General features: G+C 42.3%; 2 protein-coding genes across 5 annotated transcripts; both read left to right on the forward strand.

Annotated features, from left to right (window-relative positions):
• Positions 1-568: 568 nt before the first annotated feature.
• Positions 569-12,434, forward strand: LOC135568471 (uncharacterized). 2 transcript variants are annotated; one of them, XM_065015258.1, is made up of 5 exons: positions 569-1,115; positions 1,227-1,892; positions 2,744-3,027; positions 3,276-6,825; positions 7,013-10,485. In XM_065015258.1, exons 3-5 carry the CDS (start codon positions 2,744-2,746, stop codon positions 7,064-7,066), a joined length of 3,888 nt encoding a protein of 1,295 aa, XP_064871330.1. In that variant the 5' UTR covers positions 569-1,115; positions 1,227-1,892; the 3' UTR covers positions 7,067-10,485. The 2 variants fall into 2 exon arrangements, with proteins under 2 accessions (XP_064871330.1, XP_064871331.1); XM_065015259.1 differs by lacking the exons at positions 3,276-6,825; positions 7,013-10,485 and adding an exon at positions 11,023-12,434 and having other exon boundaries at positions 1,227-3,027.
• Positions 12,435-15,039: 2,605 nt separating this feature from the next.
• Positions 15,040-21,219, forward strand: LOC135568472 (serine-rich adhesin for platelets-like). Of its 3 annotated transcripts, none has more exons than XR_010462636.1 (3): positions 15,040-15,228; positions 19,176-19,263; positions 19,527-19,708. XR_010462636.1 is itself a non-coding variant. In XM_065015264.1 (3 exons), the coding sequence occupies exons 1-3, from the start codon at positions 16,767-16,769 to the stop codon at positions 20,954-20,956; spliced, it is 2,484 nt and encodes an 827-aa protein (XP_064871336.1). In that variant the 5' UTR covers positions 16,574-16,766; the 3' UTR covers positions 20,957-21,219. The 3 variants fall into 3 exon arrangements, 2 of the variants coding, with proteins under 2 accessions (XP_064871336.1, XP_064871337.1); XM_065015264.1 differs by lacking the exons at positions 15,040-15,228; positions 19,527-19,708 and adding exons at positions 16,574-18,986; positions 20,781-21,219; XM_065015265.1 differs by lacking the exon at positions 15,040-15,228 and adding an exon at positions 16,574-18,986.
• The last annotated feature ends 1,033 nt before the right edge of the window (positions 21,220-22,252 follow it).

The raw sequence follows: 22,252 nt of genomic DNA on the forward strand, positions 1-22,252 counted from the left end.
TTCAGGGGCAGAACGACAGATTTGTACCTTGTCAGCTCAGGGATTCGAACTTGCAACCTTTAAGTTACTAGTCCAACTCTCTAACCACTAGGCTACCCTGCCGCCCCATATACACTCTTATACCTTTTAGTCATGTAGCTGACGTGCTTATCCAGAGAGACTTAGTTATCTGTTGCTGCTCTTCAGCTTTCTGTTTACTGTGCATGCTGTAACATTTCCACGCGCAATATAAACTGTGTTTTCTGTATAGAAGTAAAGGAATACATTAACTTAAATGTGCACATGATTTTAATTCAAACTGCCTGTTAAGTGTTCTGAACCCTGCTTTACCCCCTGTACCCAGGTACTTTACCCTGTTCATGAACCTGCTGAATGACTGCAGTGAGGTGGAGGATGAAGGCCAGCCGGTGGTTGGGAGGAAGAGGGGCATGTCTCGACGCCTGGCCTCCCTCAGACACTGTACTGTCCTGGCCATGTCCAACCTCCTCAACGCCAACGTGGACAGCGGACTCATGCACTCTATCGGTGATCTACTGTAGCAGTAGTATTTCTCCACTTTTTAGTGCCAGGAAAGCTATAATGTTAGTCCTTCCATCTACCAAGGACCATAGCTTCCAAAATGAACAATCAAACCTCAAATATAATGTCCCTGTATCCTTTGCCACCCTTAATCTTTCTCTTGTGCCCCCTGTGTCGCTCTGTCTCTCTATCCGTCTCTCTCTCCTCCCCCCACCATCCACCCTTCTCCAGGTTTGGGCTACCATAAGGACCTGCAGACACGGGCCACCTTCATGGAGGTTCTGACTAAGATCCAGACATGTTAGTGCAAGGCTGGAGCAAACACCTGCATGTCCTGTAGCTCTCCAGGAAAAGGTTTTGCCACCCCTGTGCAAGTATGAGAATTTGAGGCAGTAGTTGTTGAAACATAGTGTGTCCTCCTGTGTCTTCTTCAGGACGAGCTGGCCCGTGTGTTGGTGACACTGTTTGACTCTCGCCACCTGCTGTATCAGCTGCTGTGGAATATGTTCTCCAAGGAGGTAGAGCTGGCTGACTCCATGCAGACTCTCTTCAGAGGCAACAGTCTGGCCAGTAAAATCATGACCTTCTGTTTCAAGGTAAAACCACATTTCTCTCCCATACAGACAATTTTAAATGGTATAACCTGAAGCACTCGCACCAAGCCTGCAATTTTAAAGGCATTTTAATGTTGAAATTCTTTGTGTTAGGTTTACGGGGCGGCGTACCTACAGAAGCTCCTGGAGCCTCTACTTAACAGTGGCACAACATCAGCTTTGAGGTGGACACAACCAGGTCGGAACATTAACCGGAAGCATTCCACCAGTTAGACTGTGGTAGCCTGGTGTGGTGGTAAAGGATAGCATGTCGATTTGAGCAATTTTGGGGGGTAACCTTTTTAAATGGAAGTTACCTAGGCAATCCTGACTTTTTAAAAATTGAATATCTGAAACATACAATATACTTGCAGTGAAGCTGCTCAACAACTACATCATACCAGTCATCCAACAGACTCCCATTCAGAGCGACACACAGAAGCCTCCACGGTCAAATCCCTGCTCAAGGGCACGTTGACAGATCTCCCACCAGGCCAAAAAACGTGAAGCCCAACCCCCCTAGGTTCTCCAATAGCTGTCCCTCAACCATTCAACCAATCTGCTTACCTATTGCAGATTCAGTCTTCCCAGCCTCGTGCAGGTCTACAATTTTGTTTCTGGTGTCCTTTGACAGCTCTTTGGTCTTGGCCATAGTGGAGTTTGGAGTGTGACTGTTTGAGGTTGTGGACAGGTGTCTTTTATACTTATAACAAGTTCAAACAGGTGCCATTACAGGTAACGAGTGGAGGACAGAGGAGCCTCTTAAAGAAGAAGTTACAGGTCTGTGAGAGCCAGAAACCTTGCTTGTTTGTAGGTGACCAAATACTTATTTTCCACCATAATTTGCAAATAAATTCATTAAAAAACCTACAATGTGATTTTCAGGATTTTTTTTCTCTAATTTTGTCTGTCATAGTTGAAGTGTACCCATGATAAAATGATGGGGGGGGCTGTAATTTAAGTGGGAGAACTTGCACAATTGGTGGCTGTCTAAATAATTTTTTGCCCCACTGTAGATTGTCTAGTTAGTGTCCCAGATATAGCACAAAAAAAATTGCTCATATGATTTAAAAAACAAATCGTCAGGAGTAGGCAGCGCCATAAGTGAGTAAACTGAGATATGTCTAAGGAGTTGAACAGTTTTTTTTCTTCATAAATAGACAGTTATTTACCTCTCCATGGTTGCAGGATCTTGTCTATTTTTTCTATAGAAATTCATTGCGGAGAGCTAATTTATATCTTTTGTGATACGAATACGAAGTGTCTACTTCACTGTTGGCCCACTTTATAGGTAAACTACAAGGTAATGTAAGAGTTGTATTTTTAAAGATCCAATACGTAATATTGTACATTTATCATAATTAGGTTTTAGTCCAGAAAAGTTATCTAGATCTTCAATGAGACATTGCAGGGATTTAGCTTGCGGACTTGATATAAAACTTGAGTCATCGCCATACATGGACACCTTTGTTTTAAGCCTTGGATTTAAGCCTCTGTCAGACTTCATCAAACTTTGAATTCAGTCACAGACAAGAATAACAATGTTGATCAAATGCATTCTGTTCGATCTAGAATACTTGACATCACAGTTCCATTGAAAATACTGTTTTTGTTCTGTTTGTTCAAAACAGATGACGAAGGAACAGCTTGCCAAATTGTGCAAGACAATTGTAACCTTCATCGCACAGACCACCCTGCAGATCCTGCTGCCAGCCCTGGCCCGCGTACTTGGGGTAAAGGACTTTGCTGACGACGACACTGACTCACCCAAGAGGGGTGGCAGTGCAAGATCCTTTGCTGCCTTTGATCAGGAAAGACTGGAGCTCATCCAGGAAGTTAGATATCTGGCGAAGAAAATGTATAAGGGCGGCACAGGGGCTCAACATCTCAGGTCCCTAACACCCTCTTCTAAGAGGTATGTTCCCCTCAAGGTTTTCATGTATGGATTTCACCAAGATCATCTATCCCAGTGTTAGCCAATGCAATTTACTCTATCTGATGTAGTACAAAATGTAATGTATCAGCCTTTGAGCATATTCAAATTAATGAGCATGTAAAGCGATCAAAAGGACATGTAGATATTTAGAATACTAAAATTACAACGCTTCACCGATTTGCCAAGTTAAGACAGGAATTATCATGCTTTGCTTGTTCGTTTTAAAGTTCCCAGAGCTCAGTGAAAGTCCACCTGGGAATGACAGAGGACAGAATCATCAAAAGTGTCCAGGAGCAACTGTCTGATCATAATATCCTGTCCTCTTGCCCACCTGAGCTGACTGTTGGTCTTATCAAGGTGGTGGTCGAACAGCTTAACTCTGCCCTCTCTGCGACCATCAGCAGAGCCATTTCAGGGCAGTCCTCCCCTATTTCTTCTGGTAACCAGGCCGCTGAACAAATGGTCAACATGGTCCAGAAATGTTTTGATGATCACGCCACTCCAGAGGACCAGAGCTCCACCTCTGTATTAGAGTCATGCATTCCACCTGCAACAGAAGAGGTGATGACTGTTATCGCAGAGATGGTGGGTGAATTGGAAAAAGAAGATCCGGAATTGGCTAAGGTTTTTCGAGAAGTGGCTGTGAAAGTTAAAATGTTGGCATCTGGCAGTGACCTTGTAGTGGAGCACCTGGATGTTGAAGACTCTCCTGTTCCAGAGGAGCTGAACATAACATGTACATCTTGCAAAGCAATGATGCAAAATCTTGGCACTCTGTTTAGTGTGAAGTTCAAGACCAAAGCCTCAAAGGCTGTGAGTGAAATTCTTGTGAGAAGGTTAATGAGCGATATCTCTGGTATGGTTCAACCTTCTCATTCATTTAGTACCACTCCAAGCTTGATGAATGCATCTAGCCCATCTGACAGGATCCTTGATTCTGCGGCCACTGAGCTCATACAGACCAAAGTAGAATCTGAGGCATCAAAAATAATTGATAACTTTGTTGAAGATGTCAAGGACATTGTGCAGTATGCTGAATTAGATCAGCCAACAAGCACCCAGAGAGATACCCAAGTGGGACACTGTACGACAAAGCGGAAACCCTTCCATGCAGCTCGTAGACTCTGCGAGAGACTTCAGGCAAAGCTGGAGACATTGTTCCTCAGAATGGGTGGAGCTCCAGTCCAAGGGGAAGAACTTATGGAAAAAGCTGACTCCAGTGCTGCGCTTCTGGAACATACTGACTCCAGTGATCTGCCTGTTTCAATCCTGAGCTTGCCTTCCCCATGTAGGGGTGAATCCCCTATATCAGAACGTAGTTCATCTTCTTTATCTGATGGATGTGATTCAACTGACTCTGTAGGAGAGAAAACACCAGAGCAACCTGAAACCAGTAAGAGTGAGGCAATACTGCAAGTGGTCAACTCAACGGGACTTGGTTCTCTCCGTAAATGCCAAAGTGAGAACTCTCAACCATTACTGTCTCTCTGTAATTCCAACATGGTGCCCTGCACCAAAGAGGTCTTGTCCCAGATTGTGACCATGTATAGGTCAGAGGTGGCAGATTTGGAATGCACATCATCTGTTGCAGAGGGTTCCTCTTACAACTCCCTTGAAGTCTGTGGCTTTTTGGACAGTGTCATGTCTTATCTAGAAGACATGCCCGTGTCTGGTTCTTCATGGTTGGAAGGATTAAGAGATACTCCAGCCTCAGTCATTGAGAAACTCTCCAGTGAGGAGTTCCAGATGAACGCTACCAACGAAGTGCGAAAAATACTGATCAAATCAGTCAGTAGCTTTCCCAGCAAAGTCAGTTCCAGCCAGACAGATTCTCAGATGTTGCCAGCAAAATCAACAATTTCCTTAAGGCATACAGATATAACTGCTTTTGAAATCGTTGGATCAATTACAAATGACATGAAGAGCCTTTTCCCACCCACAGAGTCTTCTACTACTCTATGGCAGGCAGACTCTATGCTTCAACAGAGTGATGAGAAAACCTCAGAGTACACTGAGGCCACACCCAAAGGCTCACAGTCTGGTTTGGAAGTATCTGAGAAGAAGATCTGGACAACTGCAAAGACTATTTACCACAATGTGAAGACAAAGATGAGGAATTATTTTACATGGCAAAATCAAGTCAAAGCAACAACGGCTCAAGCAAAAAAGACCCTCAGCCATATTCTGGTTTCAATTCAGAAAGAGCTGTCAAAATCTGACAAAACGGTGACTGCGCTTTCACAAATAGAGAATGTGGTTGGAATGATGCTGAAGGATGTTGAAAGGGTAAGCAGTGAATGTGGTGAGGAACCGATCTATCAAGCGCCACAGCGTTCTTCCTCCTCGTTGTCATCCTCATCTGCCAGATCAAAGAAGTCAGAGTGGGAGTTTTCACTCCCTGGCACTCCCATCTCTTCTGATTTACCAGAGAGTATTACTCAGCCCATTGTGAGATGCTCAGTCATCGACATGGGCAAATCTACTAAGCCAAAAACATTGATGTGTGATGCCAGGGAAAGCATGTCTGCAATAGTGGATACCATCATAAAGGAGGTACATCCAGAGGAAGAAGGGGAGGTTGCATTCCACCCTGATCTAACAGCTGCAATAGCAAGACTGGAGGAGCTCATATCTCAGGGTAGGATTGGTGCTCTCTCACGTGATCTTACTCACCAAGTCAACCGCATCATTTCTGAGAGCAACTTGACCCCTCTGGTTCTGACAGTGGCGGCTGGAAAGAGTGTATCCGATACAGTCCTTACTGAGCTGAAGAGGAATGACAAGACGGTGGGGAAGCCCACAGCTTACAAGCTGGTTCAGCTTTTTGCAGAGGAGTCTGTGAAGTGCCTCTTGCTTCCTAGCCTTGTGCCCTCTACAGCTTCAATGAGTTTGGCTCAGGGAGTTAGTGTGCCGGCTAGCGTATCTGAAGATAGGATTTCATGTTCTTTTTCTACATCAGCATTTAGTGACACAGTCAGCCTGTTTACCAAAGTAATGGTAAGCCAGGTCATGGACTCTGTGGTTTCTGATGCACAAAGCAGAGGGTCATCTCCAACCGGAACTGTAACTGATATAGGCAGTCTACTGAGTGGTAAGTCCTACCCTCTGCCATCTTTCTCCGCCATCAGCATGACAACAAGTGGGACCTCCAATGCTGCACGAGGCTTTGAGGCCAACATAGATGCTGAGGAAAGGGATACCATCAGTTGTTTCGGTGTACCTCAGAGCATTGTTTGTGATGAGAATTCAACCAGCCCGGATGTTGCCTCGCTTTCAACCCCATCCACTGACAACTTAGTCGGTGATTATGACTTCACCAGCCTCATCAGCATGTTAGTGGTGAGACTTCTGTCAAAAATCCAAACCCAAAATGATCTGTACCCAACTGACGTCACACGCACGTCACAAGACCTGATTCCAAAAGTTATAGCTGCCTTCTGTGCATGGTCAGGCTGCTCTGAGACCCAAGCTTATCCCAAGAACCTGAAGAGTCACAAAGTATACAGCACCGTCTACAAACATCTGTTGAAGGAGTTTGGCTCAGAGAAAATACTCCAACTGGCCGTGTCGACTCAGGACTCCACATTCAATAGGATTCTTGTGAAGTCATTGAGCAAGGAGCTTCTCCACAGTTGTAACAAGGCATCAAGAGCAGCCTCAAGAACATCTTTCGAAGCCACCAGGCCAGAAGCTCTTCTCATGGCTGAAGATGTGAAGGCTACCAGAGGGAAGCTGTCTTTCCTACAAAGGCTTGCCAGACTGAAATTCGACTTAAAGGTACATCACACTTATTTAAGTTAACAATTGTCAATGTGAGTCAACAATGTTATTTAGAGAAAATGTAAAACCATCCATTAATTCCAAAACCATTTATAAATCTTGTTGTGCTGGTGTGTAAGATGTGATCGTTATTACCGTGAGATTGTTCTGCTGTGACAGTTGTTTTGACATGTTTTTGTTTTAGCCATTCATGATGGGAAACAAGAAGGATTCCAAGAAGATGGCCCTCTCAGCTTGATATGTGTTCAGAATATTATATTTAAGTTTTTTATTTACCAAAAGCCTGTATAGATCTTTAGTCGGGCCTCTTTGGTAGGTTTTCTCTAGCTCTGAGATTTCAGATTCAAGGGCACTCAGTTCCGCACCGTGTTTTTTCTTCAGCCCTTTAGTATAGGAAATAATCTGTCCCCTCAGATAGGCCTTCAATGTGTCCCAAAGAATTAAGCTGTCAGGAGCAGAGGGTTTGTTTGTCAAAGTAAAAATATTGATCTGCTCTTTGATGAATGCACAAAATTCAGGTTGCTTTAGGAGTGTAGAATTTAGTCTCCATCTATATGCTCCATTTACCTTGGTAGGAATGGAGATTGATAATACCAGAGGAGAATGGTTACTAAGCAATCTGGGGAGATACTCGACATCTAACACTCTATGAAACAGTTGTGTCGAAAGTAAAAAGTTATCTATGCGTGTGTGTGTCTTGTGTGGGTGTGAATAAAAAGAGTAGTCCCTATCCTGTGGGTGCAACTGTCTCCAGATGTCTAGTAAATTGAGATCTTTCATGAATGACATGGTGAGCTTGCCGGCTTTGGTAAGAAGTGAGGGTTTATCAGAAGACCTATCAAGAACTGTATCTAAGCAAAAATTAAAATCTCCTCCAACCAGTAGCCATCCTGGTGGTGCTTGAGCAACCTGAAGGAAGACATTCTGAATAAACATATGGTCATCGAAGTTAGGAGCATAAATATTCAATAGGGTCCAAGACTCTGAAAACATATGCCCCTGCACCAAAACAAACCTGCCAGAGGGATCAGAGATGGTGTTGTTGACGCAGAAGGGGATGTGTCTAATTATCAAAATTGCAGTTCCTCTTGCTTTGGAGTTAAAAGAGGATGCAAAAACTTGTCCTACCCATTCCCTCTTCAATTTCTTGTGTTTACTGGCTGTAAGATGTGTTTCTTGTAAAAACACAATGTCAGCCTTTAATTTCTTAAGGTATGTATAGACTCTTTTCCTTTTAATCGGGCTGTTAAGACCTTTTACGTTGAATGTGACATATTTTAGTGGATTAAGCATAGGTTGGGTTTCAAATATGTAACTGAATAGAAACCTATCATATGCAGATAATTAGGAAATGTTTCAACTTTGGTTTGAGCACAAAAGTGACCTGTGTGTCTCTTTAGGAAGGAAACAATAAACGTAGAAAAAAGGAAGAAAAAATAAATAAAAATCCCACCCACCCCGATTGTCAGACTAAAACAACAATCCCAACAATCAAACATGAATACACTTGTAGAGATACGTTGCTGCTCGCTTTCCATCTTGCTCTTACTAGCTAAACCTTGGCGTAAACTAAAACCTGCGAGCTCTCTAAATTGAAAACAAACGTTGTGAATAGATATTTATGGCTGAATATTTACTGCCCACGGTAAGGGATGCTTGAGTCTCTTTTCGAAAGATTAACATAAATGAGGGGGAAAGCAATGGGCCTAAACCCACTTATTGCTTCGCCCAGTAGATATGGACTAAACCAAAATATACTCTCCTGTAAATGTAATTACGGTTAGTTGAAAATGTACAAATCAATTAAAGTGACCGGGAGATACCAGCAGTTCAATCCGGATAAGAGAAAACAAACGAACTGCATTTATCCCCCAGAGAGACCGTCCTGGCTCAGACGTTGCTCAGTTCTTTGAGAAAAGTGTGCACTTCTCCCGGTGTGTTGAAGAGATGGCTTCGGCCTTTGTACTGAACTTTCATCCGCGCAGGGTGGATGAGGTAGCCGGTGATGTTCTTCTCCTTCAGTGCTTTGGCGGCAGGTCTGAACTGCTTGCGGCGTCTGGCGAGATCCGCGCTCATATCTGGGAAAAGGCTGACCCTCTTTCCATCGATGGTGATGTCCCCTTTGGCTCTTGCGAGTTGCAGTATCTTCGCTCTGTCTTGGAAACGGAGGAACCTCATCAGGACGGCTCGTGGGGGCTCATCTGGCCGGGGTTTCGGCGCTGATGTTCTGTGGGCGCGTTCGATTTCCAGCGGCTTGGTGAAGTTGATTATGCCTAGGACCTCCGGGATCCATTGAGTGAAGAAACGGACCGGGTCACGGCCCTCGCTGTCCTCTTTCAATCCCACCACACGGATATTACTATGTCTACTCTGGTTCTCCATCTGATCTACCTTGTTTTTGAGGTAGGCATTGTCCTTTTGCAGTTGTGTCAAGACCTGGTCATGTCTAGCGATGGTATCTTCAACTGTGCTAATGCGCAACTCTGCCTCAGTCGTTCTCAAAAGGAGATCATTCATGGAGGATTTCAGGTCGTCAATGGAAGAATGGAGTTCAGCCGATTTCTTATCAATTTTCAGAGAAAGACCTCTGTTACCACCCTGAATTTCCCGGAGGAGAGTAGCCAGCATGTCGGCAGGCTCGCAAGAGGCTGCTGAGAGCAACAGTCTGGAACTGTCGTCTGAGTTATGAGGGCTAATGCTAATCTTGCTAGCTGTAGCGTTATCGTTATCTTGGGAATCAACAACGTTTTGGTCGTCCTTCTTGCCTCTCGGTCGGAGGTCCATGGCTCTTTGGGAAGGTAAGTACTTGACAATTTATCAGCCGATGTTAGAATATTGTTTCAACGTTGTTATTTAGGTAAAAATAGAATAACTTTGAAGAGCTCGGTTTGTCAACGTCTGCTCAGCTCCGCGGCATCACGTGCTCCCGGACGTTTACTGTTTGAGATATTGGTGTACAAAGCTGCTATTGCAAAAATATGAAACCCTATATACAGTACATTATATATTATCGATAGTAATCTCTTATGTAAAATGATTTATAGTTTCCAAATCTCAAGATTCTGGTTTTCATTTATTTGTGAAAGTAATAATGAGTTGAAACTAAGAATACAATATAACATAATTTCTAAATGAAAGTGCATGTAGACTCTCTCTCTTCTGTCGCCCAACATAGTGGCACATCCTGGACTCCCAGAGGGTCTTCCCTCCACCTCTCAACAGGAGAAGCCTCGCAAACGTCCCCTTCTAAACAGGATGTTTTCCACCATCTCCATAGGCCTATCCAAGCCATTCAAACAGTTTTCAAAGCAAGCTTAATACAACAATTTCCTTTAATACAGTAATATTTGCATTAAATTGATGGCCTTTGTCTTCTTTTGTGTTGCCCTGTTAACACATTTGATTAGAAAATACAGTCATAGTCACGGTGTAGGCTAAACAAAGTAATGTTGTCCTGAATAATGTATAGAACATGCACCCCCCCCCCCCACCCGCACACACACACACAGTGTGATTCATTGAACACACACACATAGTACTTCAGATATGTCCCACAACCAGCATTCAACCAGATATCAATGATTCAGTGTAAAATACATGTACTGTAAAATAAACCGTATTTAATTTACAACCAATAAAATAATACATGATGCAGGACACTCAGTTATAAGGGAATTAACTGGTTTAACTTCTCAAACAGAAACACACACATTTCCATTTTCTGTGGATCGCCCATGTTTACATTTTACTGAATGCTAGTCTGACCTTTGACCTGTAGATGGTATTAAAGGTCGACTTTTGCTGCAGATCCACTTCTAAAGCTCAAACCTCTCTGGACAAGTTGCCGAAACATTTGTCCCTAGTGTGTGTGTGTGTGTGGCAAAAAAGGGAATATTGCACTACACTTTTATCATACAGATACATTTTGCATTCGGTAGCATAGCACAGCTGTAGTTTTTTCAAATGCCAAATGTACATGTAGCATGCTTCTGCCTACAGATGCTTTTCTGAGTGACTTGTGTTGTGAGAGAACCAGAATTCAAACATAAACTCCTGGATTACATTTTATAATATTGTCAGCTCTTTTTAGTAACATATGGTAGCATACATGTTTCACACGGTGGCAAGTCAAGCTAGTTAGTTACATGTAACAATATTACATTATATGGTCAATGTTTGTGTGTATCCTCTTAGCTTTTACCTTCGACATCAACAAGCGACGCACGGGCTGGTCCTGCAGACTCCCACGCCCATGGCCCAGGAGAACGCTGGGGGCCACCTGCTCACTCACGTCCCAGCCATCTCCTTTGAGACCGACTCTACTGTGGAGTGCACCTCCAAGTGGACTCCGGAAGAGAGGGACCGGGTGAAGGTTAAACTGGCCAACATGGCCTTGATGGGAAGGATCAAAAAGTCTTGGCTGTGAAATGCCCATTATGTGTGATTATCGAATTTATAATTTTCCACTTTTGAAACAACAATGGGAAAGACAGGGTTTATAGCAAAGGTTGCTCAGATTGGGCTTTTGGAAAAATTGGGAGAATGAAAGTGCACTCCTGATTCAGAGAGAAAGATCCATCTTAATCATCCATACCATTGTTTAAATTACAATTAAAAAAACATTCAAACTGTTCCTGAGTTTCGAAAGACAGAGAAAGGAAAACATCCTTATCTTCAGGCTGTTCACACCTGTTCACACAAGTCCTACTGTCCACAATCTCAGGGTTCTTCAATACAAACACACCTGTTTCAGAAAACCTGATCACTTTCACATTCAAACAATGTTTGTAGGATACTTTCAATAACTCAATAAATGTAAGTGTTGAAACCATACATAGCTGGTAACTTGAGCTCGGCAGAGTAGTTTTGACCTGTGTCCAGATGCAGTCATTTATGTTGTCTAAAGGCAATTTGTCTCTTATAACAATGTAATTTTTCTGAATAATCTAATTGAATTGACTGGTAGGTAGTCACTAACTATTTGTAGCATGTGTTCCTCTGTTTATTGATATTTGTATGGTGTGTATGTGTTAAGCTGTTAAGTAATTAATGTTGATATTATCCAAAGGGTTTTTAACTGAAATGTTAAATGTTGGTGTCTCGATCTCAGACATTTGCGCTCATATTTGTAAATAGTATTTCAAAAATGGCAGAATCAAACAGTATTGGAATAGTGACTTGTATTTTGCATCTAGAAGTGTAAGAATTTTAGAAGAATGCTATTTCATCAGTCAAATGTTGCACTGTTATCAAACAGGGTTGTGCTGAAAATCAAATGAACCACAGCCAAATTAATCATTTGCAACTAAGAGTAAGATTAAAAAAGACATGTATAACTTACTTCCTTGATAAAATACATTCTAAAATGTAAATATATGTGATTTCTGAGTATGTAGTGCACATATCTGTTTAAGGCCCAAAGCAGACGTTTTTATATCAATATCAAATCATTTCTGGGTAACAATTAAGTACCTTACTGTAATACATTACGATGAAAATGGTCCAAAATGTATTTTTTGCAAAAAACACTTTCTCAAGCACTAATTTTGCTAGGACTGTCTGGGAGTGGTCAGTGTGGAGGGGAAATTAAAGTTATTGGCACTCTCTTTGTCGTTGGTCTATAAACCAATTTACACATGGTGATGTCGCCATTGAAAGCCAAAACTCTCTCCCATGCAAACCTGCTGATTAGAAGGTGCTGTATAGATGTGGGAAACTCTCTTTTCATGGCACTTCAATATTGAAGTGAATTTTTCGTAGCAGGTTAGGAAACTGAGGTGAAGGTCAGGAAAAGGGTTAGGGTTAGTGAAAATGACCTCAAAACCTTCTACGAAAATTACTTTGCATTGAAGTGCTGTGAAAAGAATGTGTCCCTGCTCAGGTGTTACATGCATCAACCAATGGTTGTGTGCCAAGTCAATCGAAATGAATGAAGAAGACAAGGTCATTCTAGTGAGTTAATAAAATGACAAGGTGTTGCCTGTCAGCGTTGTAGACTACTGCCTCACAAGCCCGGGCTTTAGTGGCACTGGCATACGCGCTTGCCTCTGCACTGAAGGAGCCACCGAACGCGTCCGCGTTGCAGCTCTCACTTTCTCCCGCTACAGTATGTCCTACAATGACATATTTGGTGGGGATTGGCAGCCAACAATAGGATTGGGACTAAATAAAAGAATAAAACGATATTGAAATGAATATTATTAACAAATATTTCCCAGAACATTTTGGGTTCAACCTAAGGCTGACTAGGACAGATCAATCAACTTGATCCGACACAGTAAGCCTACATGTCATACGTAAGTAAACCCACAAGAGAGACAATATTGTAAAGGCAGGAGCATGTTCGATGGAAGGCGTAGGGGTAGGCAATCGAAAACGTTTGACGGGGAAATTTCTGTCAATATTAGCTAGTCCTACTGAGTGGGCAAGTAACCTTTCCCGCGCTCTTCCTAAAAATACTATTTGTGATGTCATAAAGGTCTAACGTTCCATGACGTAGCATGTAGCCCTAAATTACAGTCCCTGCCTGCAATATTGTCCTCACTCTCGACCTGAACTCAACTTGAATGTAACCAACACAGACAAGGACATGCTTTTTGAGACATAAAATAGCTTGAATGGATGAGGAAAAGGTAAGCTAAATTACTTCATACAATATTGGGGGAAAGTAAAAAAGGGTAAAGCAATCTAAGCGGATATTTCTTGTAAAAAGCTATAACATATTGTAAAGCAAATGTACCATTCTTTATAAAGTCACCAGCTTAGCTCTGATATGGCTGTAGCTCTATTTATGATGTCCTCTGCACAGATCTACTCTGACATTGACATATTATTACTTATTGGAATGTCTGTCCTTCAGGTAGCACAGAGGGAGGATGGTGATCCTCAGAGGGAAGGAAAGGAAGTTGTTGAGGAAGAACCGGTGGCCACGCCCAAAGAGGAGGCCAAGAAGGGAAGGAAGGTAAGATAGCAGGAGTGACAAAGCACATAATAGGCCTACTGGGTTACACTGTACCTGATAGCAGCCATACCATAGATATCTATATATCTCAGATAACAACATACGTAGTAGCTGTTTTCAAAACGTGTTTTAAGAGCTGCTTTGACCTGGCCCATAGCCTATTCATAAATTGTCTCAGAGTAGGAGTGCTTATCTAGGATCAGTTTAGCATTTGACATCATAATGAATACAATTATTTGGGCAAGGTTGAGCCCACACCTTATCTGATGTACTTTATGTATACGGGCCCTGGTGTTACATGTCTGCCATCATTTGAGATCTGGAATCTGTTCTGTTCTATCCTAGGCAAAAAGGAAGAGGAGTGGCAAGAAGTCAAGGAAGCTGGGCACTGACAACGATGCAGGTCAGAGATTTACCTCTGTAGTACTACATTGTTTCTCTATTCTGTCTGTGATGTGCAGGTTGTGCTATCCATTTTCAATGAAACTGTAGTCTACTGTAATCAGTAAGAAAGGTCACATAGATAGCTTTATTCAAATAGGCCTATTCTAAAACCCTAAAACAATGAAATCAGAGTATTAAGAGATAAAACGTCTGATTTCTCTTTAATTTTGTTTCTACTTCCTCTACGGCAATCACATCTTTAGTCTCCAGGAATAAACACCTGGATAGAGGATCTGTAATTGAGCTCCTGGAGAAGAAAGCTGTTAAGGCTGCATTCGGCCCAGGCAACAAGGATGAGATGGAATACTCCTACCCAATCCTCATCTCATTCCTGCGCAATCTTACTGATGAGTATGTTAAACGTTTTTCTGTAATGTTCAACATTTATGAAATATTGTGCAGTGGGAACTAAACACTAACTAAAACACTTATTTTAACATTTCTAGGCAGTGGCAAGTGATCTACAAAGGACTAAAAAACCCTGTAAGTTTCCCTACCTGCCTTTGACCTTTGATGTGTCAATGATCTGTTGAATTCAGAGATTAGCCATCAAGTCATATTCTGTTATTCATGTTCATTTCTCTGTCAGACTTCATCAAACTTTGAATTCAGTCACAGACAAGAATAACAATGTTGCATTCTGTTCGATCTAGAATACTTGACATCACAGTTCCATTGAAAATACTGTTTTTGTTCTGTTTGTTCAAAACAGATGACGAAGGAACAGCTTGCCAAATTGTGCAAGACAATTGTAACCTTCATCGCACAGACCACCCTGCAGATCCTGCTGCCAGCCCTGGCCGCGTACTTGGGGTAAAGGACTTTGCTGACGACGACACTGACTCACCCAAGAGGGGTGGCAGTGCAAGATCCTTTGCTGCCTTTGATCAGGAAAGACTGGAGCTCATCCAGGAAGTTAGATATCTGGCGAAGAAAATGTATAAGGGCGGCACAGGGGTTCAACATCTCAGGTCCCTAACACCCTCTTCTAAGAGGTATGTTCCCCTCAAGGTTTTCATGTATGGATTTCACCAAGATCATCTATCCCAGTGTTAGCCAATGCAATCTGATGTAGTACAAAATGTAATGTATCAGCCTTTGAGCATATTCAAATTAATGAGCATGTAAAGCGATCAAAAGGACATGTAGATATTTAGAATACTAAAATTACAACGCTTCACCGATTTGCCAAGTTAAGACAGGAATTATCATGCTTTGCTTGTTCGTTTTAAAGTTCCCAGAGCTCAGTGAAAGTCCACCTGGGAATGACAGAGGACAGAATCATCAAAAGTGTCCAGGAGCAACTGTCTGATCAAAATATCCTGTCCTCTTGCCCACCTGAGCTGACTGTTGGTCTTATCAAGGTGGTGGTCGAACAGCTTAACTCTGCCCTCTCTGCGACCATCAGCAGAGCCATTTCAGGGCAGTCCTCCCCTATTTCTTCTGGTAACCAGGCCGCTGAACAAATGGTCAACATGGTCCAGAAATGTTTTGATGATCACGCCACTCCAGAGGACCAGAGCTCCACCTCTGTATTAGAGTCATGCATTCCACCTGCAACAGAAGAGGTGATGACTGTTATCGCAGAGATGGTGGGTGAATTGGAAAAAGAAGATCCGGAATTGGCTAAGGTTTTTCGAGAAGTGGCTGTGAAAGTTAAAATGTTGGCATCTGGCAGTGACCTTGTAGTGGAGCACCTGGATGTTGAAGACTCTCCTGTTCCAGAGGAGCTGAACATAACATGTACATCTTGCAAAGCAATGATGCAAAATCTTGGCACTCTGTTTAGTGTGAAGTTCAAGACCAAAGCCTCAAAGGCTGTGAGTGAAATTCTTGTGAAGGTTAATGAGCGATATCTCTGGTATGGTTCAACCTTCTCATTCGTTTAGTACCACTCCAAGCTTGATGAATGCATCTAGCCCATCTGACAGGATCCTTGATTCTGCGGCCACTGAGCTCATACAGACCAAAGTAGAATCAGAGGCATCAAAAATAATTGATAACTTTGTTGAAGATGTCAAGGACATTGTGCAGTATGCTGAATTAGATCAGCCAACAAGCACCCAGAGAGATACCCAAGTGGGACACTGTACGACAAAGCGGAAACCCTTCCATGCAGCTCGTAGACTCTGCGAGAGACTACAGGCAAAGCTGGAGACATTGTTCCTCAGAATGGGTGGAGCTCCAGTCCAAGGGGAAGAACTTATGGAAAAAGCTGACTCCAGTGCTGTGCTTCTGGAACATACTGGAACAGTGCTGTGCTTCTGGAACATACTGACTCCAGTGATCTGCCTGTTTCAATCCTGAGCTTGCCTTCCCCATGTAGGAGTGAATCCCTATATCAGAACGTAGTTCATCTTCTTTATCTGATGGATGTGATTCAACTGACTCTGTAGGAGAGAAAACACCAGAGCAACCTGAAACCAGTAAGAGTGAGGCAATACTGCAAGTGGTCAACTCAACGGGACTTGGTTCTCTCCGTAAATGCCAAAGTGAGAACTCTCAACCATTACTGTCTCTCTGTAATTCCAACATGGTGCCCTGCACCAAAGAGGTCTTGTCCCAGATTGTGACCATGTATAGGTCAGAGGTGGCAGATTTGGAATGCACATCATCTGTTGCAGAGGGTTCCTCTTACAACTCCCTTGAAGTCTGTGGCTTTTTGGACAGTGTCATGTCTTATCTAGAAGACATGCCCGTGTCTGGTTCTTCATGGTTGGAAGGATTAAGAGATACTCCAGCCTCAGTCATTGAGAAACTCTCCAGTGAGGAGTTCCAGATGAACGCTACCAACGAAGTGCGAAAAATACTGATCAAATCAGTCAGTAGCTTTCCCAGCAAAGTCAGTTCCAGCCAGACAGATTCTCAGATGTTGCCAGCAAAATCAACAATTTCCTTAAGGCATACAGATATAACTGCTTTTGAAATCGTTGGATCAATTACAAATGACATGAAGAGCCTTTTCCCACCCACAGAGTCTTCTACTACTCTATGGCAGGCAGACTCTATGCTTCAACAGAGTGATGAGAAAACCTCAGAGTACACTGAGGCCACACCCAAAGGCTCACAGTCTGGTTTGGAAGTATCTGAGAAGAAGATCTGGACAACTGCAAAGACTATTTACCACAATGTGAAGACAAAGATGAGGAATTATTTTACATGGCAAAATCAAGTCAAAGCAACAACGGCTCAAGCCAAAAAGACCTTCAGCCATATTCTGGTTTCAATTCAGAAAGAGCTGTCAAAATCTGACCAAACGGTGACTGCGCTTTCACAAATAGAGAATGTGGTTGGAATGATGCTGAAGGATGTTGAAAGGGTAAGCAGTGAATGTGGTGAGGAACCGATCTATCAAGCGCCACAGCGTTCTTCCTCCTCGTTGTCATCCTCATCTGCCAGATCAAAGAAGTCAGAGTGGGAATTTTCACTCCCTGGCACTCCCATCTCTTCTGATTTACCAGAGAGTATTACTCAGCCCATTGTGAGATGCTCAGTCATCGACATGGGCAAATCTACTAAGCCAAAAACATTGGTGTGTGATGCCAGGGAAAGCATGTCTGCAATAGTGGATACCATCATAAAGGAGGTACATCCAGAGGAAGAAGGGGAGGTTGCATTCCACCCTGATCTAACAGCTGCAATAGCAAGACTGGAGGAGCTCATATGTCAGGGTAGGATTGGTGCTCTCTCACGTGATCTTACTCACCAAGTCAACCGCATCATTTCTGAGAGCAACTTGACCCCTCTGGTTCTGACAGTGGCGGCTGGAAAGAGTGTATCCGATACAGTCCTTACTGAGCTGAAGAGGAATGACAAGACGGTGGGGAAGCCCACAGCTTACAAGCTGGTTCAGCGTTTTGCAGAGGAGTCTGTGAAGCGCCTCTTGCTTCCTAGCCTTGTGCCCTCTACAGCTTCAATGAGTTTGGCTACATCAGCATTTAGTGACACAGTCAGCCTGTTTACCAAAGTAATGGTAAGCCAGGTCATGGACTCTGTGGTTTCTGATGAACAAAGCAGAGGGTCATCTCCAACCGGAACTGTAACTGATATAGGCAGTCTACTGAGTGGTAAGTCCTACCCTCTGCCATCTTTCTCCGCCATCAGCATGACAACAAGTGGGACCTCCAATGCTGCACGAGGCTTTGAGGCCAACATAGATGCTGAGGAAAGGGATACCATCAGTTGTTTCGGTGTACCTCAGAGCATTGTTTGTGATCAGAATTCAACCAGCCCGGATGTTGCCTCGCTTTCAACCCCATCCACTGACAACTTAGTCGGTGATGATGACTTCACCGGCCTCATCAGCATGTTAGTGGTGAGACTTCTGTCAAAAATCCAAACCCAAACTGATCTGTACCCAACTGACGTCACACGCACGTCACAAGACCTGATTCCAAAAGTTATAGCTGCCTTCTGTGCATGGTCAGGCTGCTCTGAGACCCAAGCTTATCCCAAGAACCTGAAGAGTCACAAAGTATACAGCACCGTCTACAAACATCTGTTGAAGGAGTTTGGCTCAGAGAAAATACTCCAACTGGCCGTGTCGACTCAGGACTCCACATTCAATAGGATTCTTGTGAAGTCATTGAGCAAGGAGCTTCTCCATAGTTGTAACGAGGCATCAAGAGCAGCCTCAAGAACATCTTTCGAAGCCACCAGGCCAGAAGCTCTTCTCATGGCTGAAGATGTGAAGGCTACCAGAGGGAAGCTGTCTTTCCTACAAAGGCTTGCCAGACTGAAATTCGACTTAAAGGTACATCACACTTATTTAAGTTAACAATTGTGTCAATGTGAGTAAACAATGTTATTTAGAGAAAATGTAAAACCATCCATTAATTCCAAAACCATTTATAAATCTTGTTGTGCTGGTGTGTAAGATGTGATCGTTATTACCGTGAGATTGTTCTGCTGTGACAGTTGTTTTGACATGTTTTTGTTTTAGCCATTCATGATGGGAAACAAGAAGGATTCCAAGAAGAATTCCCGCCATTCTGAATCCAAAGACCAGACTACTGCTGAAGATATCATGTGTAAGTCCATACAGCAGGACATTTACTGTTTGAGATATTGGTGTACAAAGCTGCTATTGCAAAAATATGAAACCCTATATACAGTACATTATATATTATCGATAGTAATCTCTTATGTAAAATTATTTATAGTTTCCAAATCTCAAGATTCTGGTTCTCATTTATTTGTGAAAGTAATAATGAGTTGAAACTAAGAATACAATATAACATCATTTCTAAATGATAGTGCATGTCAACTCTCTCTCTTCTGTCGCCCAACATAGTGGCACATCCTGGACTCCCAGAGGGTCTTCCCTCCACCTCTCAACAGGAGAAGCCTCGCAAACGTCCCCTTCTAATCAGGATGTTTTCCACCATCTCCATAGGCCTATCCAAGCCATTCAAACAGTTTTCAAAGCAAGCTTAATACAACAATTTCCTTTAATACAGTAATATTTGCATTAAATTGATGGCCTTTGTCTTCTTTTGTGTTGCCCTGTTAACACATTTGATTAGAAAATACATAGTATATTTAGTTTAGTTTATTATGCAGTCATAGTCACGGTGTAGGCTAAACAAAGTCATGTTGTCCTGAATAATGTATAGAACATGCACCCCCACCCCCACCACCACAGTGTGATTCATTGAACACACACACACATAGTACTTCAGATATGTCCCACAACCAACATTCAACCAGATATCAATGATTCAGTGTAAAATACATGTTTGTTTTTTTGCCTTTATTTTACTAGGCAAGTCAGTTAAGAACAAATTCTTATTTTCAATGACGGCCTAGGAACAGTGGGTTAACTGCCTGTTCAGGGGCAGAACGACAGATTTTGTACCTTGTCAGCTCGGGGATTTGAACTTGCAAACTTTCGGTTACTAGTCCAATGCTCTAACCACTAGGCTACCCTGCCGCCCCATGTACTGTAAAATAAACCGTATTTAATTTACAACCAATAAAATAATACATGATGCAGGACACTCAGTTATAAGGGAATTAACTGGTTTAACTTCTCAAACAGAAACACACACATTTCCATTTTCTGTGGATCGCCCATGTTTACATTTTACTGAATGCTAGTCTGACCTTTGACCTGTAGATGGCAGTAAAGGTCTACGTTTGCTGCAGATCTACTTCTAAAGCTCAAACCTCTCTGGACAAGTTGCCGAAACATTTGTCCCTAGTGAGAGAGAGTATGTGTGTGTGTGTGTGGCAAAAAAAGGGAATATTGCACTACACTTTTATGATACAGATACATTTTGCATTAGGTAGCATAGCACAGCTGTAGTTTTTTCAAATGCCAAATGTACATGTAGCATGCTTCTGCCTACAGATGCTTTTCTGAGTGACTTGTGTTGTGAGAGAACCAGAATTCAAACATAAACTCCTGGATTACATTGTATAATATTGTCAGCTCTTTTTAGTAACATATGGTAGCATACATGTTTCACACGGTGGCAAGTCAAGCTAGTTAGTTACATGTAACAACATTACATTATATGGTCAATGTTTGTGTGTATCTTCTTAGCTTTTACCTTCGACATCAACAAGCGACGCACGGGCTGGTCCTGCAGACTCCCACGCCCATGGCCCAGGAGAACGCTGGGGGCCACCTGCTCACTCACGTCCCAGCCATCTCCTTTGAGACCGACTCTACTGTGGAGTGCACCTCCAAGAGGACTCCGGAAGAGAGGGACCGGGTGAAGGTTAAACTGGCCAACATGGCCTTGATGGGAAGGATCAAAAAGTCCTGGATGTGAAATGCCCATTATGTGTGATTATCGAATTTATAATTTTCCACTTTTGAAACAACAATGGGAAAGACAGGGTTTATAGCAAAGGTTGCTCAGATTGGGCTTTTGGAAAAATTGGGAGAATGAAAGTGCACTCCTGATTCAGAGAGAAAGATCCATCTTAATCATCCATACCATTGTTTAAATTACAATAAAAAAAACATTCAAACTGTTCCTGAGTTTCGAAAGACAGAGAAAGGAAAACATCCTTATCTTCAGGCTGTTCACACCTGTTCACACAAGTCCTACTGTCCACAATCTCAGGGTTCTTCAATACAAACACACCTGTTTCAGAAAACCTGATCACTTTCACATTCAAACAATGTTTGTAGGATACTTTCAATAACTCAATAAATGTAAGTGTTGAAACCATACATAGCTGGTAACTTGAGCTCGGCAGAGTAGTTTTGACCTGTGTCCAGATGCAGTCATTTATGTTGTCTAAAGGCAATTTGTCTCTTATAACAATGTAATTTTTCTGAATAATCTAATTGAATTGACTGGTAGGTAGTCACTAACTATTTGTAGCATGTGTTCCTCTGTTTATTGATATTTGTATGGTGTGTATGTGTTAAGCTGTTAAGTAATTAATGTTGATATTATCCAAAGGGTTTTTAACTGAAATGTTAAATGTTGGTGTCTCGATCTCAGACATTTGCGCTCATATTTGTAAATAGTATTTCAAAAATGGCAGAATCAAACAGTATTGGAATAGTGACTTGTATTTTGCATCTAGAAGTGTAAGAATTTTAGAAGAATGCTATTTCATCAGTCAAATGTTGCATCAAACAGGGTTGTGCTGAAAATCAAATGAACCACAGCCAAATTAATCATTTGCAACTAAGAGTAAGATTAAAAAAGACATGTATAACTTACTTCCTTGATAAAATACATTCTAAAATGTAAATATATGTGATTTCTGAGTATGTAGTGCACATATCTGTTTAAGGCCCAAAGCAGACGTTTTTATATCAATATCAAATCATTTCTGGGTAACAATTAAGTACCTTACTGTAATACATTACGATGAAAATGGTCCAAAATGTATTTTTGCAAAAACACTTTCTCAAGCACTAATTTTGCTAGGACTGTCTGGGAGTGGTCAGTGTGGAGGGGAAATTAAAGCTAGCTGTTATTGGCACTCTCTTTGTCGTTGGTCTATAAACCAATTTACACATGGTGATGTCGCCATGGAAAGCCAAAACTC

Source organism: Oncorhynchus nerka, unplaced genomic scaffold, assembly GCF_034236695.1.
Source record: "Oncorhynchus nerka isolate Pitt River unplaced genomic scaffold, Oner_Uvic_2.0 unplaced_scaffold_1562, whole genome shotgun sequence".
NCBI classification, from domain to species: Eukaryota; Metazoa; Chordata; class Actinopteri; order Salmoniformes; family Salmonidae; genus Oncorhynchus; species Oncorhynchus nerka.